Source organism: Pezoporus wallicus, unplaced genomic scaffold (genome assembly GCF_028554395.1).
Source record: "Pezoporus wallicus isolate ANWC-B61680 ecotype Strahan unplaced genomic scaffold, APGP_CSIRO_Pwel_v1 contig_3058, whole genome shotgun sequence".
Taxonomy (NCBI): domain Eukaryota; kingdom Metazoa; phylum Chordata; class Aves; order Psittaciformes; family Psittacidae; genus Pezoporus; species Pezoporus wallicus.
This window is the reverse complement of record NW_026641153.1, coordinates 3633092-3649216: the sequence shown is the minus strand read 5'-3', so window position 1 is coordinate 3649216 and position 16125 is coordinate 3633092. Positions and strand designations below refer to the sequence as shown.

Sequence of the window (16125 nt, the reverse complement as noted above, 5' to 3'; positions counted from 1 at the left end):
ACAGGCTGCAATGAAAAATTTTACAAGCTGTAGCGCTGAATTTCATGTGATACCAGTTACACTCAAAGCCCTGTAGATCACATATAAAATAATAGTTATTTGCCATGGTACAATATAGTCTAGATGCTATTTATCTTGGGCCATGCATCACTGTAACTTGAAGGCATGCTAAAAAGAAAGGAAGCAAATTTAGTAGCTTATGTTACTGGGGTTTGGGGTGAAAAGCTTAAGCTGCTTACAGATGTTTGATGTTTTCAGATGTCTAAAAAGATTTATTTTAATAGACAACAGGTAGCAGATGCAGTTCCACAGAGATCTGGTCTGTAATCTGTGGTGTTCAATGTGTTCATAAATAACCTGAAAAAGAGGTTGAGCAGAAGGATGAAAACATTTTTCACACAATACTAAGTTATTCAGTATAGTGAGACAAAGGAAGACTGTGAAAAATTACAAAAGGATTTTATGCAACTGGATAGCTGAGTAATGAAATGGCAAATTAAATTATTCTTGATGAATGATGTGATAAATTGCAGGAAAAAAAACGAGGAAAACATGCCTATCTTCACATATTAAATGATGGGCTGTGGACTGAGCATTACCTATGAAAAGTGAGGTTCTGGGGTCATGGCACATAATGTTCCATGAAAATTTCAGATTCCTCTTTGGGAACTGTCAAATCCATATTAAATGTTTGGAACTAGTAAAAAAAGAACAGAGAATTCAGCAAAGCGCATTGCTATAGCCCTTGTATAAGAGCACAACTCATCCACATCTTGAACACTGGGGGTATTTCCAATATAGGAATTAAGATGCACCAAATGAAGTTAGTAATATTGATGTTCAAAACACAAGATCAGAAGTTTTAGTTCATTAGATTGTGTATGTGAGGAACAAATTCCAGAAGGACACTCTGAATGCTGGAAATGTGTATGAGTTCAAGAGAAGTCTACACTGGTACCTGGATGAAAAATCTATTGAGAATTACTAAGCACACAGAAAGCAACCAGGTACACTGAAAATAGTTGGAGGAAAGGAGATTATTCTGGGAAAGTGTTATTGTACTTACTATATTCTTTCTTTACCCCAAATAATTACTTCTGGACAGTGTTAAGTTTTTATATTGATCTAAATAAACCTTGGTCTAAGGCAGTATGGTCATTCTCATGTACTGTATGTATATATATACACATACACACACAGAGACCGTACATGAGAATATATATATATACACAAAGTACATGAGAATGTATATATACACACACAAACTTATGCAGGACATACTCATATAATAGAAACATCTAAACATATACATGCATATATCAAGATATGTTGCTTACAAACACTGCCATCCTTAGTAAGACAATGGATTTCACAGGACAGCTAGTGCAAACTGGCAAAACAAAGTTACAGTTCATTATTTCTGTGACTATATAGCAATAAACATACACCGAAATGATGTTAATGCACAACACTAAAATAGGTTATAATTTCACATAAGAACAGGACTCTGAGTAGTTAAATATAGTTCCCAGTTAATTATCCCAGCAGGACATAAAATAGTTATAAAGCATATTGGTAAATCTGTTGGATATGTCTTCTTTTTCTAAATATAGTGAAAGATACCAGCTGAAGTATCTCTGTAAAATACAGTGATGAGCCTGATGTACCACTGGTATAAATTTGTTGTTACAATTTCTATAGAATTCTCTCCTAAAACTTTGTTCCACCATTTTTTACATAACTGATCAGTATGCCTGCATTTTATGTATTTTCATTTGTTGATGTATAGTCATTATCACCAAATAATGTTGTCACTCTTAATTGTCAAGAAATTAGGGTTGTCTATGGCAAGACAAAGTATTTCAACAATTTGAATAGAAACTCATAAATCATAGAATCATAGAATAGTTAGGGTTGGAAAGGACCTTATGATCATCTAGTTCCAACCCCCCCTGCAGGGGACACCTCACACTAAGCCATGTCACCCATGGCTTTGTCCAACCTGGCCTTGAACACCGCCAGGGATGGAGTATTCACAGCTTCTTTGGGCAACCCATTCCAGTGCCTCATCACCCTTACAGTAAAGAACTTCCTCCTTATATCCAATCTAAACGTCCCCTCTTTTAAGTTTTAACCTGTTACCCCTTGTTCTGAAAACAGGAGAAAAATATTAGGGCTTGGGGTATCATAGTGTAGAAGTAGACAATATCAATCAAAAATATATTTTTAACCTATTTTTTTTACAGTAGCATATTAATACTTTTCTAGATGCAAAATTATTTATAGATTTGGAAGTTAGGAATATTACATTTATCTCAATAATTCTTTCATTTTATGTGTAATGCATACAGAAAATCAAAATATCCAAGGAAACAAATGTCAGTGAAAAATTTTTGGAGTTAGGAATCCATGCTGTAATGTTATACAACCATTTGTAAAGAGATTTCATTAACGTTTAATTTTTCCGATGACAAAGTTAAGATCTTTGTTCATTAAATATCTGTAGAAAACACCTTTCTGTATTAAAGATAAGAGGAATGTAAATACCTGTCATGTTAATGGGTGGTGATGTACCTAACATATCTATATTTGCCATTTGATGCAAACACTGATTCTTGGGAAGCAAAATCACAATTCATTTATGTAAGGAAGGCAAGTGACTCAGTTCATAAAGTAGTAACATGCACGATGTCATTGTCTTCTCAGATCCTAGATTTATTAGTGCTCACCTGATACCAGAGAGTGACAATCCAGAAGATGACAAAATCTATTTCTTCTTCCGTGAAAATGCAATTGATGGAGAGCACACTGGAAAAGCCACTCATGCCAGAATAGGGCAGATCTGCAAGGTAAAATGATGATTTCTTCTTGTGAGATTGAAAACACTTGTAGGATGTTTTGCAAGTGATTTTAGTAACTCTATTTTCTTGCCCATAAAGTATTAAGTATTGACATTGGCACTGGGCTAAAGCAGAGATCATTCCAGATGAAAAATACTCCAAGATATATTATTCACTATTTTTCTCTTTGGGGAAGTTTCATAAACTATGATTTTTTATTTAAGAAGTCATAGGCATCTTCTGAGGCTTAGAATGTGTCTGCAAAAGAGAGAATCTTTTGCAGGAAATGTGATACTTCCAGGTAGGCAAAAAGCATTTGAAGAATTTACTTTTTGAAGGAATGTTAATAACTTTTCATTCCCACATTAATGAAAATCCTTAAAATAGAGGCAAAGGAAGATTTAATGAAACAGTTGTTTAAGGTAAATTTTAGAAATGGACAACCATTCAGAAGACCCTTAATGACTGCAGATTGAATCACTCATCCACACTGATAAGCATCCAGATATTTTTCTGACAGACTTCTGAAAAGATTTCTACAAATGATATTAATCAATGTTGTAGCTTTGGCAACTGCGATGTGTACAGTAAAATTTCATGTTAATCCATAAGCACAATTTCCATTTATCTCCTCAAAATCAGAGGTAGCTGCTTGAAAAACAATTACCCATAAGTATGGAGTCCTTGGGGCACTTTATTCATAAGTTTTGCAGCTATACAACTCATCCAACTGTTCTGGCATTTTGACCTACTTTGTTGACTGGCATTTCTACTTTGTTGCTACCAGTTAAGAATAATAAACCCCTTCAGCTTTACCAGGATCTGGCAGCCTGGTTGCTCTGGAGCAAAATATTCTGCCTGGCTGTATGTATTATAGTATATAAAGAAGTTTAGGTTTGCCTTTATTTTTTTTTTTTATCATGTGCTACTATGAAATATGTCACAGTACAATGTAGAATTGAAGTAATTCAAATTAGTGTCTTTGACAACAAAATAATGCTTTTACATGTAGAAGGTGAATTCATTTTTATGTAAGTGGCATCTTGTAGTTATTTACTGTATTTTCTCTGTACTCTGTGGATAGTTGAAACAAAGACTGTTACTAGATATTCATGCAAAATGCTTTTCTTATTAGAATGACTTTGGTGGACACAGAAGCCTTGTAAACAAATGGACAACTTTCCTCAAAGCACGTCTGATTTGTTCTGTGCCAGGACCCAACGGCATTGACACACACTTTGATGAATTACGTAAGTGGCAGAAATGGTTTTGAATACAGAAATGTTTTCAAGTATTATACAGATTAATTGAACTTAGTTTTTGTTACAGAGGATGTGTTCCTAATGAACTCAAAAGACCCTAAAAATCCAATAGTCTACGGAGTGTTTACAACTTCCAGGTACAGAACGTATCATTTTACTTGCATGGAAACTTGGGTGGCTGCTTGTTTTAAAGAGGTCTCTTTGTTAAAAATGTTTTTAAGAAACACAGAATTTTCTTAACCTTTGAACTGAGAAGTCAGTGGCAGTCAGAAGTAATGAATTAGGTTTCTTATGAACAATGTACATCAACACTCTGAAGCTAGTAATCACAAAGACTCAGTTTCTCAGGCTGTTCTTGCTGTTGAATTGGCTTTTTATAGTGAGGATCAGAATTTGTAGCCCTTTCCACACAGACCTGGAAAAGCACAAAGATAAATATGCTTGCCTGGGGGCAGGCTAAAATAGAAAATCTGTGGTGTGAGTAATTGGCTACTCACAGAGATACTAGTAAAAAATATTGCTGAAATCTGGAAAGTTTAATGATCTTTCAGAAGTTCTGTGATTGAATCACATATAACTGTGACTTGAGTGTTTTGGTTTCATTATGCTTTCACCAAGAACAAAACTATACTTGTAGCTCTGGCCTGAGGAAGGTTGTCTGTAGTGGTTGCATTGCCACAATTATCTCTGAAGGACAAAAGTTTTAGTTTTTAAACAGAAAGAATGTTTCTAGTGATAACCAGGCATGGAAGAGGGAGATTTACAACTCCTTACTGTCTTCTGTAAGAAACCTCAAGGTAAGAAACAACACTGAAGTTTGTGTGTGCTGCCCAAATAATGGAAGAGACTGCTAAGACAAGTGAAAAAATGTGAAGTGTAGGAAAGAACTGAATAGTCCTCTTGGGACAGCCCTGTTGAATTTTACTGAAATTGGGAGTTTGCCCTTCTGGCGACAATATGTTTTAAAGAACGGAATAGCAGCCATCTACTTTGGAAAATGTCTGAGAGATTGTACCAGTTATGCTGAACCTTCACAGAAGGTGAGTTAGGATTGCTCTGAGAGCATGTCAAAGTTTTGATAACCAGCACATGCAGTAAATTAGGAAGCAAACAAGCTGCTATTCCCATGTGTCTTCCACTCGATTAAACCAGCTGATAATTTAAAGAACCTGATTTGATTTCTTCTTCCCTTATTCTTAGTAATATCTTCAAGGGGTCAGCTGTGTGTATGTACAGCATGACTGATGTCAGGAGAGTATTTCTTGGTCCCTACGCCCACCGAGATGGTCCAAACTACCAGTGGGTTCCCTACCAAGGGCGAGTGCCGTATCCACGACCAGGAACTGTAAGTACCCGAAGAAATACAACAGTCTCAAAAGGAAAAACATTATACGTTTTATGGTCCTTGAGCTGAGATCAATGAAAGAAACTGAAAAAGATGATGAAATGGGTAGGGTGGCAGAACAGAAAGCCAACAGTTCCTCCAGATCCAAAATGTATTGATTTTCCTGTTAAGTACGAAACTGCAATAACAACTTCATTTGGATTTCAGTTTTGGCATTCATATTAACAACTTCAGCAGAAGTTTATGCAATGGCTGGAGAACATTACTGAAAGTCATATGTTTAATAAATTACTCTGCATTATCCTTTCCTTGGAATTTGTTCCAAATATTTGCTAAGCCATTCTTAGTGAGAATGAACAGAAAACAGAGCATCTGCCTGGCTGTTAAGAAATTTTCAATTGCTCTTGACATTAAATCTACTGCAGTAAGACAGATATTTCTGCAATGGATGACAGAGTGACTACAGTAATTTCTAATTTCCACTGTCACTTTAGGAAATCTGTGCTTCTACCCATTTTTCTTGTTTCTAGTTTGTGAAAGACTAAAATATCAGTGTATCTAAGACATCCATATTTACAATTCCCAACTCATATCACATTTTAGAAATGTTTCACAGCCTCTGAAATTAGCAGTAGGCTAAGAAGATGGGGTATCTATGAAAAAAAGCATTAATTGTATACATTGGGGTAGCTCCTTAACTAGTATAAATCAGCTTGGCCCATTTAAGTTTTTAAATAGGATTGCTGAAGATTAAATATATATATACACATATATACATATAAAGATGTAAATGCAAAAAATATATGCTTATAATACTTTTTTAAAAGAACTCCATAAATAGAAACCACAAAAAAAAACCAAAAAACACCCTAGGAATAATTTAGAACCCTTCTTTTAAATCATCGGGTTTTCCACTTATGTTGGTATGTTTTGAAATTGTTCTTTCAACCTGATCTCCAACAGTTAGAGAATGTATATGCTCAGCCAAATGAGAATGATTTCTTAAGTAGAAGAAAACAGTGTCTCCCTGGCAGCCAGATTGCTCCTCACTCCCTCCGACAACTGCTAAAGGGATTCCTGACTTTTTTCCAGAGTTAAAATACAAGCTCTGCAGCATAAGAGAGGTTTCATTTCTCATTTGATGCTGAATTTCTTCTTTTTAGTTACTGTAGTTAATGCTGATATGTCAGCAGTTTATATTTAAGTTGCATTGGTTTACATCCCAATGGAAAATGTGAATGGGTAGAATTTTTTGTATTGTTTGTAGAGCTAATATCATCATCTTTTCAGTCTGACAGACTGAATAAATTAGTGTTTATTATTCTGTTTATTTATATTTCTCTTTGATTCCAGTATTGATTTACCTTTCCAGACAAAAAGCAAATAATAGATACTATGTAAAACTACAGACAAAGAAGAATGTTACATATTTCTGTTATGGAAAGAGACTGAGGTAACTGACTGCTATGCAGTGGCTCTGTTACATTCATTCTTCAGCAGAGATTAGACGCAACTCTGTTACTGAAATTCTGACTTCACAACTCAAATACTTGCCCTAGAGGATGGCAACACAGCTCTGCCTGCTTCAGAAGCTCTGGGTTATCTCAAGACTTGTCTGACGGTCTTGAACTGAAATCCAAATGGGAGAAGTACTGAATGGGAAATTTCTGAGAACTAGCAGAAAAGCTGGGATTCAAATCTAGTCCCTAAACGACTGAGTGACCTAAGCCAGCACATATTTTGCTGAAGTAGGGAGATGCAGTCAAGTTACATGTACTTTTTGTCTTGCCACCCTCTCAGAATGGATTTTATGCTTATAATTTCACCATAACATACTAACATCACAAAAAAAGGCAAAGATGGTCATATTTCATTGTGACATTTTTCGTGCCTGAGTGCAAATGTGATCCCTAACTATACTATTCTATGTAGCCCTGCAGTCACATCATGTAGTGCAAGAGGCCATGCCAATTTAACTGATGTTAATTAAAGAGAGGCTGAGGTCGTCAGGTTCTTCTAGACCACCACCAGTGACTTTAATCCTGGTGTACACCATTTTGAAAAAGATGGATTTTTTTCCACACAGTTGCTAAGATCCTAACCAGTAGTATAAAATTGAATTTTAAAATGAGACCTTTTTTCTAAAAATTTGGATACATTTTCAATGGCTTTGAAATCCCGTTGAGAATAAAGTTAAAAAGATTTTTAAGCTCCTTTAGATGTCAGACTTGTGGCTTCCTTTTCCAAGAAATGGGGAAAGGGAAAACAAAACCTGAGCTTCTTACAGTGAATCAGTTCCAGATCGTACTGCAGTTAAGCAGTGCTGAATTATCTGAAGAATTTAATAGGTGAGGAGCCAGTAAACTTCTTGAGCATCTGGTGACTTGCCCAGTATGAGTAAAGAAAAAGGAAAATTAATGGTTCTTTTGACAAGTCAGAAAACTTTGTACACAATTCTACATCAGCTTCACATTTAGCAAAGAAGTTGCCAGGATTTTTCCTTTAAGATCCATGGGACTTGGAGTTTGTTTGTTTGGGTTGGGGTTGGGTTTTTTTCAGTTGTTTTGTTTTTGTTGTGTGTTTTTTTGTTGTTGCTGTTTGTTTGCGTGGGTTGCTTTTTTTTTTTTTTTTAACCTTTTAGCAATATTTGGGAGAAGAGAGAGGATTTCATCCTGAATTTGTATCTGACTTTCTGTGAATTCAGCTACAGAGCTCAGGCTTTCTCTGCTTCATGGTAACAAGAGTCTATCTTCAATTATGAGCAAAGAACTTTCTGTTCCTACCAAATGGTAGCTATTGGCTTATGTTGAATTCCCTAATAGGCCAATGAGGAGATAGCATAGTTACCTCCTCCTGACTGATCAAAACCCCTGACAGCATACTGGAGATGAAGAATTCGAAGTGGGTGGATGTTAAATGCAAGAGTTCTTTGACTCTACTTGAATACAGGATCAAGCTTATTTCTCTGGACCTTTTCAAGATATTTATATTTATGCCTGTCTTTTGGCACCTGAAAACTTTCTATTTATTTCTTTGCTACCAATGGGATTGATGAGGTATATAAGTGTGAGTTCTAATGAAGCACCTTGTCTGTTAGCTTGACCTAGACCCACTGATACCAAAACCAGGCCTGTCATTAGCACCAAGGATGATATCTTTGTTGTATTTCCTGGTTTTGTGATTGTAAAATGAGTAAACATGGCAGCACTGTCCTCTTCAGGACAACTAGTCCAGTCTAGCCTAGTCTGCTCTTGTCTAGGCTCATCTTATTTTGTCTTGGCTCGTTTCATCTCATCTGGTCTGGTGAGTTCTGTTCTGCTTTGACCCTCTCCACTCTGTTCCACTCTTCTCTGACTTCACAACCTTTAGTGGTCCCTTCCAACCTTAATGATTCTGTGATTCTGTATGGTTCACGTGAGTTGAGATTCCTCTGCAAGCAATTTGGACTATTGATAGGCTAAATCTCACCTACTGATGGTGCCCATTTCACTCAACTGAAAAGAGAGGGAGTTTGATTTCATCTTACTCAGTTTCCTAAAGTGGGGTGGGATGAATCTGAGCCATAGCCTAGTCCAGGCAATGCAATTTAAACTTAAGAGGTAAAGACACAAAGTTGCTATATATTTTTTTTTTTTTTATTCTCAGAAAAACAGGGGATCCAAGGAGTAATCTGGTCTCAAAATTGGGATTATAATTTAAACACAGAATTATGACACTAATTCTAGTTTTATGATTTTTCTGCATAAAATATACCTTGGTCAACCTTGCAGCAAGTAAAAGCCTTTGTTTTAATAAGCCAGAAAGTAAATATTCAAGCAATTGAAACACAGCTGAAATTCATTTACTAAAAATTGAAATGAATATTCATTTAATCCTTTTTTTTAATGTTTGTCCAGCTGCAATTAACAATACTTAGTTCTTGTGTAGTGATTATTATACTTAAAACACTTTATATGCGTTATTTAATTAACCATTATCTGATTAATCTAAGTAATTAGTTAGAAAATTAATCAAGATGTAAAGCAAACTTCAAATTGAAGTGTAAAATTTTAAACACAAGTTTTTAGACATACAAAGTTTTCCCAATTTTTATAAATAGTCTGTCTGCTTTTCTCTTTGTAATATTTCTGTACAAAAGAGTAAGAACATAGAATAATAAAAAGGCTGGAAAACGTTGTCACAATAAAGTAGATAACTAACTTGCTTTTCGCTTAGTCAGCTCCACATGCAGTAATCAAATATTCTCCTTCCCTCCCTTACTCCATTCCGTACCATGTAATGGAAAAGAATGCGCAAATTTGCTTACTAACAAATATGCCAAAAAGGGAGAATTTACACTTTATATGTCCATGCTGGAAGCGTCCCTTTGCTGAGCATAACAACTACTCCTTTTGACAACATTGATTTTTTAATTTTATTTCTGATGAATTATTAATACTTGGATCAAGGTGATAGCAAAGACAATTGATTTCTTCTGCTGAGCATCCTGCAAGGTCTGGATTCTTGGTTAATAAGATGTTGTCCTCTAGGTTTTTAATTTAATTGGAAGATACTGTATACATGGATATAAAGGGCAAATTATCTAGGTCATTTTAACACCAGCTGTTTATATTTCAGGTTCAAAAGCCACAACATATTGTCAACTGGGTTTCAGAGTTTTACATGTCTTCAATAGGTATATGAACAAATTAGGTGTGTGGTACACCAAGTTCTTTCCTGAGTATCTTTGAACTAGTGATTTAATGCCATTGTAGCTCATTTTCTTCATATAGTCAATGTTACTAACACACTGCTAATCATAGAATCATAGAATATTTAGGGTTGGAAAAGGTCTTAAGACCATCTAGTTCCACCCCCCCTGCCATGGGCAGGGACACCTTATGCTAAACCATATCACCCAAGGCCTCGTCCAGCCTGGTCTTGAACACTGCCAGGGATGGAGCACTCACAGCCTCCCTGGGCAACCTATTCCAGTGCCTCACCACCCTCACAGGAAAGAATTTCCTCCTTATATCCAATCTAAACTTCCCCTGTTTAAGTTTTAACCCATTACCCCTTGTCCTATCACTACAGTCCCTAATGAAGAGTCCCTCCCCAGCATCCCTATAGGCCCCCTTCAGATTACTGGAAGGCTGCTATGAGGTCTCCACACAGCCTTCTCTTCTCCAGGCTGAACAGCCCCAACTTCCTCAGCCTGGAGGAAATACCTATGTTAAAGTAACTTCTACCTGTTCAAGAAACACCTGTTCTACAGAAGAGATGTGGGAAAATGGTCGCGATTAGCCACAGTCCTCAAGTCTCTGAGGGAAATGTCCTAGGTGAAAATGGAAGAATACTCTTGTGGCTACCAAAGCTGTGGTCTCACCTCTTCTTCCCTTTTCAGCCTCTATTGTTTGCTGACATTGGGAGAATATGAGCAAAATGTGAAGAGCAAAGGCACTTTTTACTGTATTACTTCATGGGGACCAGATTCATTCCACAGGGACATTGTGCATTACACAACAGTGAGGAGATATTTCAGTTCTTTAGCAAGACTTGTCTCACCTAATTGTTCACATGGACAGTATCATCAGCAACGTTTACAGTAGGCTTTCTTTAGAACCAGTGGAGACAAAGGATATATATTTAGGGTATGACTCATCCGATTTGATTTAATGTTAACAGGATCCATGAAAGGTTGGACCAGATGACCCTTGAGGTCCCTTCCAACCTAGTATTCTATGGTTCTATGTTATTGGGTTTACATGGCTGACACAGGCTTGTTGAGACAAGCAGGAGTTTGAGAAGTCAGTAGAACAGGGAATTGTCCCAGCATTAAAGGATTTGATTCCTCAGATAGGGATTGACTTCCAGTCAACTTCTGAAAGCAATACTTTGAAATAAGATGGTGGCATAATTGATTAATTTTGTGTTGTATGCATAACTAAATATTGAAATTGCATGTCTTATGTTGAATAATTTTAGATATTTCAGGATTTCTTCCTACTGCCAGTTAAAGACTAATACTAATCAGTAAATGACTGAAAATTGTTTTGCACTGCATAGTAAGAAAAATTATGTATAAGGATAATTTACATTGTGTTAATTATATTGATTTAAATCCAAATGAAAAAAAAATGATACTTTTATTGACAGAATAAACTTTTGCTGTCAGTCATGGCACATTTAGATGCCCTTTCATATTTGATTGTAGACTGCATTAGTTGGGATGTTTGTAATGAAACTGTTTTCTAATATGTTTCTAGTGAAAATGAAAAATATTTCCTTTTTTATTTTCAGTGCCCTAGTAAAACATTTGGAGGCTTTGATTCCACCAAGGACCTTCCTGATGAAGTTATAACATTTGCAAGAAGTCATCCAGCCATGTACAACCCGGTACTCCCCATCAACAACCGTCCAATCATGATCAAAACAGATGTGGATTACCAGTTCACACAGATAGTAGTAGATCGAGTAGATGCAGAAGATGGCCAATATGATGTTATGTTCATTGGCACAGGTGAGAAGTCTTGAATCTACACTGTATGCTCCTCCAGGCGTTATGGACACATAGAGCAGATAAAATTTCTGAAAAATATTCTGAAGTACAGAACACAGGCAGAATGTTGTATACCTATGAAAATTTGGGGTGAGATTCAAAACTGTGCATGTGGGGAGGTCTTATTAACTGTTACAGGTTCAGGCTGTGGCCTGCATAGCTCAATTCTTTAGGAGCTTTGCCAACTGGATTAAGATCAAACCACTCTCTTTTCAGCTACTGTTATTAGGGAATTTTATTAGAAATATCTTGCCTCATTAATTATAATTTAGTATTAAAACGAGTCTTTTGAGGTGCCCATTTTGAAGTGCAGCATGAGAAGTATTAACACAAATGAGGCAAGCAGCCAGGTACGGGAAATGTCTTGCGTACCTTTCAAGTATTTCAGGTATTGCCTTAAGATGCCCAGCTCTTATGCCAGAAGAGTGCATCATTTTACTTAAGATGAAGATAACTGGCACACACAAAATGTTTTAAGAAGCACTGATATTCAAATAGAAACATGACATCCTTTCCAAAGCATTTGCAGAATCACACAGATTGGACATTTTATAAAGTGGAAATATGCACTCAGAAAAGACATTTTGTTCCAGAAAGGTAATAATGTGTAATAATAGTGACCAGAAATCAGCTGGCATACAGTGGCTTCAGAATAGTTTCAGTGGCCTCAGACTATGCTGATTAGCAGCTGGTGGATCTGCTTCTTCACGTTTGAAGATTCTCCATTAGTTGGCTGGTGTTGCAGTTTATGGAATAAAAGTACTTAAAATTTCTATTGAACATAAATGCTAGTAATTAGACATTGGCATCATGAAGTCAAAACAAATCAAACCAAAACACCACTGTCTCTTTTCAGCTTTGGACCAAATATATGTCTGGCTGTCTGTCTTATAACACTCCATTTTTTTTTACTTTCTTTAAGTATAGTTCTGGTACTCTAGACCTGGGGTCAGATTTCCAAAGCAATAAATCGCAAGGAATCTTTCATGTTGATGCCTGAATTATATTATGACTAAACTGAGAGCTGACGAAACTTTGTGTACCAAACACAGTGCATGCATAGCAATTCAGAACATTTACTGCAGGAAATGCAGCTGTGCAGAAGTCATTCCAGCTCTTTAAAGCTGTGAACTGAGTTATTAGATACTGGTGCTACAATGTGTTCTTCCATAAAACATTGAAAAGTAGTTTCATATGATTTTTTTTACACAACATATATATTTTCCATCACACATTGGAGACTTCAGTGCCGTCTACAATTGAGTGTTTTGTGCCTTTCAACAAGTCTTCTATGACTTGCTTCAGCCCTGAAGAAAAAAAAATAATGGCAATAATCTCCTTGTCTGCAATGTGAGGGGAAAAGCCCTTCAGTGTCCAGAGTATGATGCTGAACAAACATAAGGACCTGATTTCTTGAGCACAAGAGATGGCGCTTATCTTAGCAAAGTTAGGCATTCAGTCTAAGATGCATTGGTTTCTGCAAGGGAATGAGATAAGTACTTCCAGAGAGAGATTCACTGTACTTCAAGACCTCTATTGGATTAAGGTGAACAGTTATGCAGAAGTTCCTGTCTGGTTTAGGACAGTACAGGAAGACTTGCTTAAACCTGGTCTATAGCTTTTAGATATCATTATGTATAGTGTTTCTCATCTAAATTAGTACGGCAAGCTGTCCCTATGAAAGAGCTTCAGTGATACTTAGCTCTTACCATTGAGCTGGGAATTTAGGCACTCACTTAAATTCCCGTAACCACTAATATTCAGGTGTGTGGTAACTGCTCTGGAACCTATCCAACATTGCTAATAGTTGTGCCCAGGAAATGTAAGAAAATTATTGAAAGATTATTACATGCACTTGCCAAAGGAGATTTCAGCACCAAAACTCCAGCTTTGTAAGTGTGTGTTATTATTTCTTGACATATTACTTTTGTGCATAGAAACTGTTCCCTTTGCAGCAGGAGCTCATACTCTCGTGGAACAAGAATAGGCCCTACAACACTTATGCTTGGAGCAGGAGCACAAAAGATGCTCTGTGCTCCCCTGAGTTCACTATCTTCATTGCAGCTTTCAGAATGAGAAAGGGGCATCTTCCATGCATGGGAAAGGAAAAGAGGCAGAACTGAGGCCCTGCCTGCCTTCTGCCAGAAAGCTGCACTGAGCTGGCTGGTCAAAGTCAAAGGAACCAGAAACAGATACACAATCAGCGTGTATTACATATTCCCCAAGCAAAGAACAAGTGGAGGAGCAGATTAGTGACTACAGTTACAGTCCAGTTTCCCACTTGATGATCTGAGCCTACGACAGAACCAGAGTTAAGCCCTCTGGGGTATGACTAGATTTTTCTGTGCAGGTCTGTCCCATCAGATTAGATATATTTCTCTGTATTTTCTCATGGCTTTTGCACCAATCTACATTATTCCCACATGCTGCTGAACTTCACTATGTTGAAGGAACATTTTTTTTTTCTCCTTTCCATTGAATGACTGATGATAATTGAACACAACATAATTAATAGCCATGCAGTGTGGTCACATTTTCCTTTCCTGTGGGTGAAACCTTTAGTTGAGCAGTTTCTTTTCCACTGTGATTGTACCAGTGTGTGTTTCACAATGGAAATAAAATCATATCAGCATGCTTGAAATTGTATCAGGAAAAAAACAGGATTTAAGATATGCACTTAATGCATATCCTGAGTGTCTGATGTTTGGGATCATTTGGCACAGTCAAGGTACATCTGTCAGTAAAGCAAATTAATAATGGTAATCTTATCTTACTGAGCAGAGCCTATTGATCCTAAAGGAGAAGCCCGATTCCATTTGTGTGAAATTGTTTGAAATACTACTCTGTAAAAATTGATCTAGAACTCAGATAAAGCCCCACTTTGGTACCTGTGGCCTGACCATAGTCGCTGTAGTGATTAACACAGTGTATCTTTGACCTCAGAGGATTTCTTGAGCATCAAGGAACTGTAATTGTTTCAGGATCCACTTCAAAGTCAGACCTTTTGTTGAAACAACACTATGTAGGGAGCTTAAGTCTGATGAGGCTGTGATCAGGCTCCACAGTTTCCCTTGTGCTGTTTTATCAAAAATCCCCTTTTATTTCAGGAATTTTCAATGCATTTGCTGCGTTTGTCTAAGGGCATAGTTCAGCAGAGAACAAATCATGACACATTGCTATGCTGTTATATTTATTCGATAAAAGTTCTCTTCTTTTACCCATAGCATGCATTTTCCTCAAAACCACAGTCATCAAATTACCAGGATAACTAAGGAAATGAACTCGTCCATTTAATTACAAATATAACTAATGTTAAATTATCTGTTGTTCTGAATTACTCTGTTGTAGAAATGTGGATTTTTTTTTTATCTTGGTTTAAAGTTTATATTGCATTTGCTCAGTATTGGTCTCAATATTCGTTGAATTAAATATATTCAGTTAGTAGCAGTAACCATAATGAAAACCACTTCCAAGAACACTTATCTGGTATAATTTACTAGTTGAGGTTGTACATGTAGCAACCTAGATAAAAAGTTTTTTTTCTTTATGGTTTTTTAGAAAATTTTTTTTTTCCTTTTAAAAAGAATCTGTGAATGAATTTGTGACTAATGAAAGAAAGCAGTGAGGTACATATTTCATGGGGAAAAAAAATACCTATTTCTAAACTTTCAAAAGTATGTACTAAGAAACCAATATCTGCTTAAAGAAGAGCAGGTAGGAAAATGAAAAATCTCAGTTCTACATGATATTCTAGGATTTCTAGAATATTTTAGTCAAAATTCATGTAATTAAGTTGAAATACAAGAATTTTCTCATGAAAGCAATAGATTTTATTCATATTTTCAATACAGAAGTGGTGCGTTGTCATCTTTTTAATCAGAAGTTTCAAATAACACACGAATGTATATATGCACAAAATATGTTCTGATTTTGTGTAATCAGTGTTGTTTTGAGAATGTTGACATTCATAGTTCTGTTATGTTGAGAATTTTATTCATTTAAAATGCCTTATATTTTCCTACTGTAGAATGTGCAACTTGAAAAGTCTTCAGGGACATAGTTGTTATTCCTATGATAGATTTACGTGGCACTACACTTGGATGGCTAAAAAGAAAAGTCACATGCGGAGTGTTTCCATTT

The 16125-nt window shown here is 36.2% G+C and overlaps 1 protein-coding gene across 2 annotated transcripts in view; it reads left to right on the top strand.

Annotated features, from left to right (window-relative positions):
- Nucleotides 1-16125, top strand: part of SEMA3A (semaphorin 3A) — a 166446-nt gene that overhangs the window by 128855 nt on the left and 21466 nt on the right. For both annotated transcript variants that reach the window (XM_057422430.1, XM_057422431.1), the window contains 5 exons: nucleotides 2707-2849; nucleotides 3976-4090; nucleotides 4170-4239; nucleotides 5303-5447; nucleotides 11727-11946. In XM_057422430.1, the coding sequence (XP_057278413.1) occupies nucleotides 2707-2849; nucleotides 3976-4090; nucleotides 4170-4239; nucleotides 5303-5447; nucleotides 11727-11946 (693 nt within the window). The remainder of the gene's footprint in view (nucleotides 1-2706; nucleotides 2850-3975; nucleotides 4091-4169; nucleotides 4240-5302; nucleotides 5448-11726; nucleotides 11947-16125) is intronic.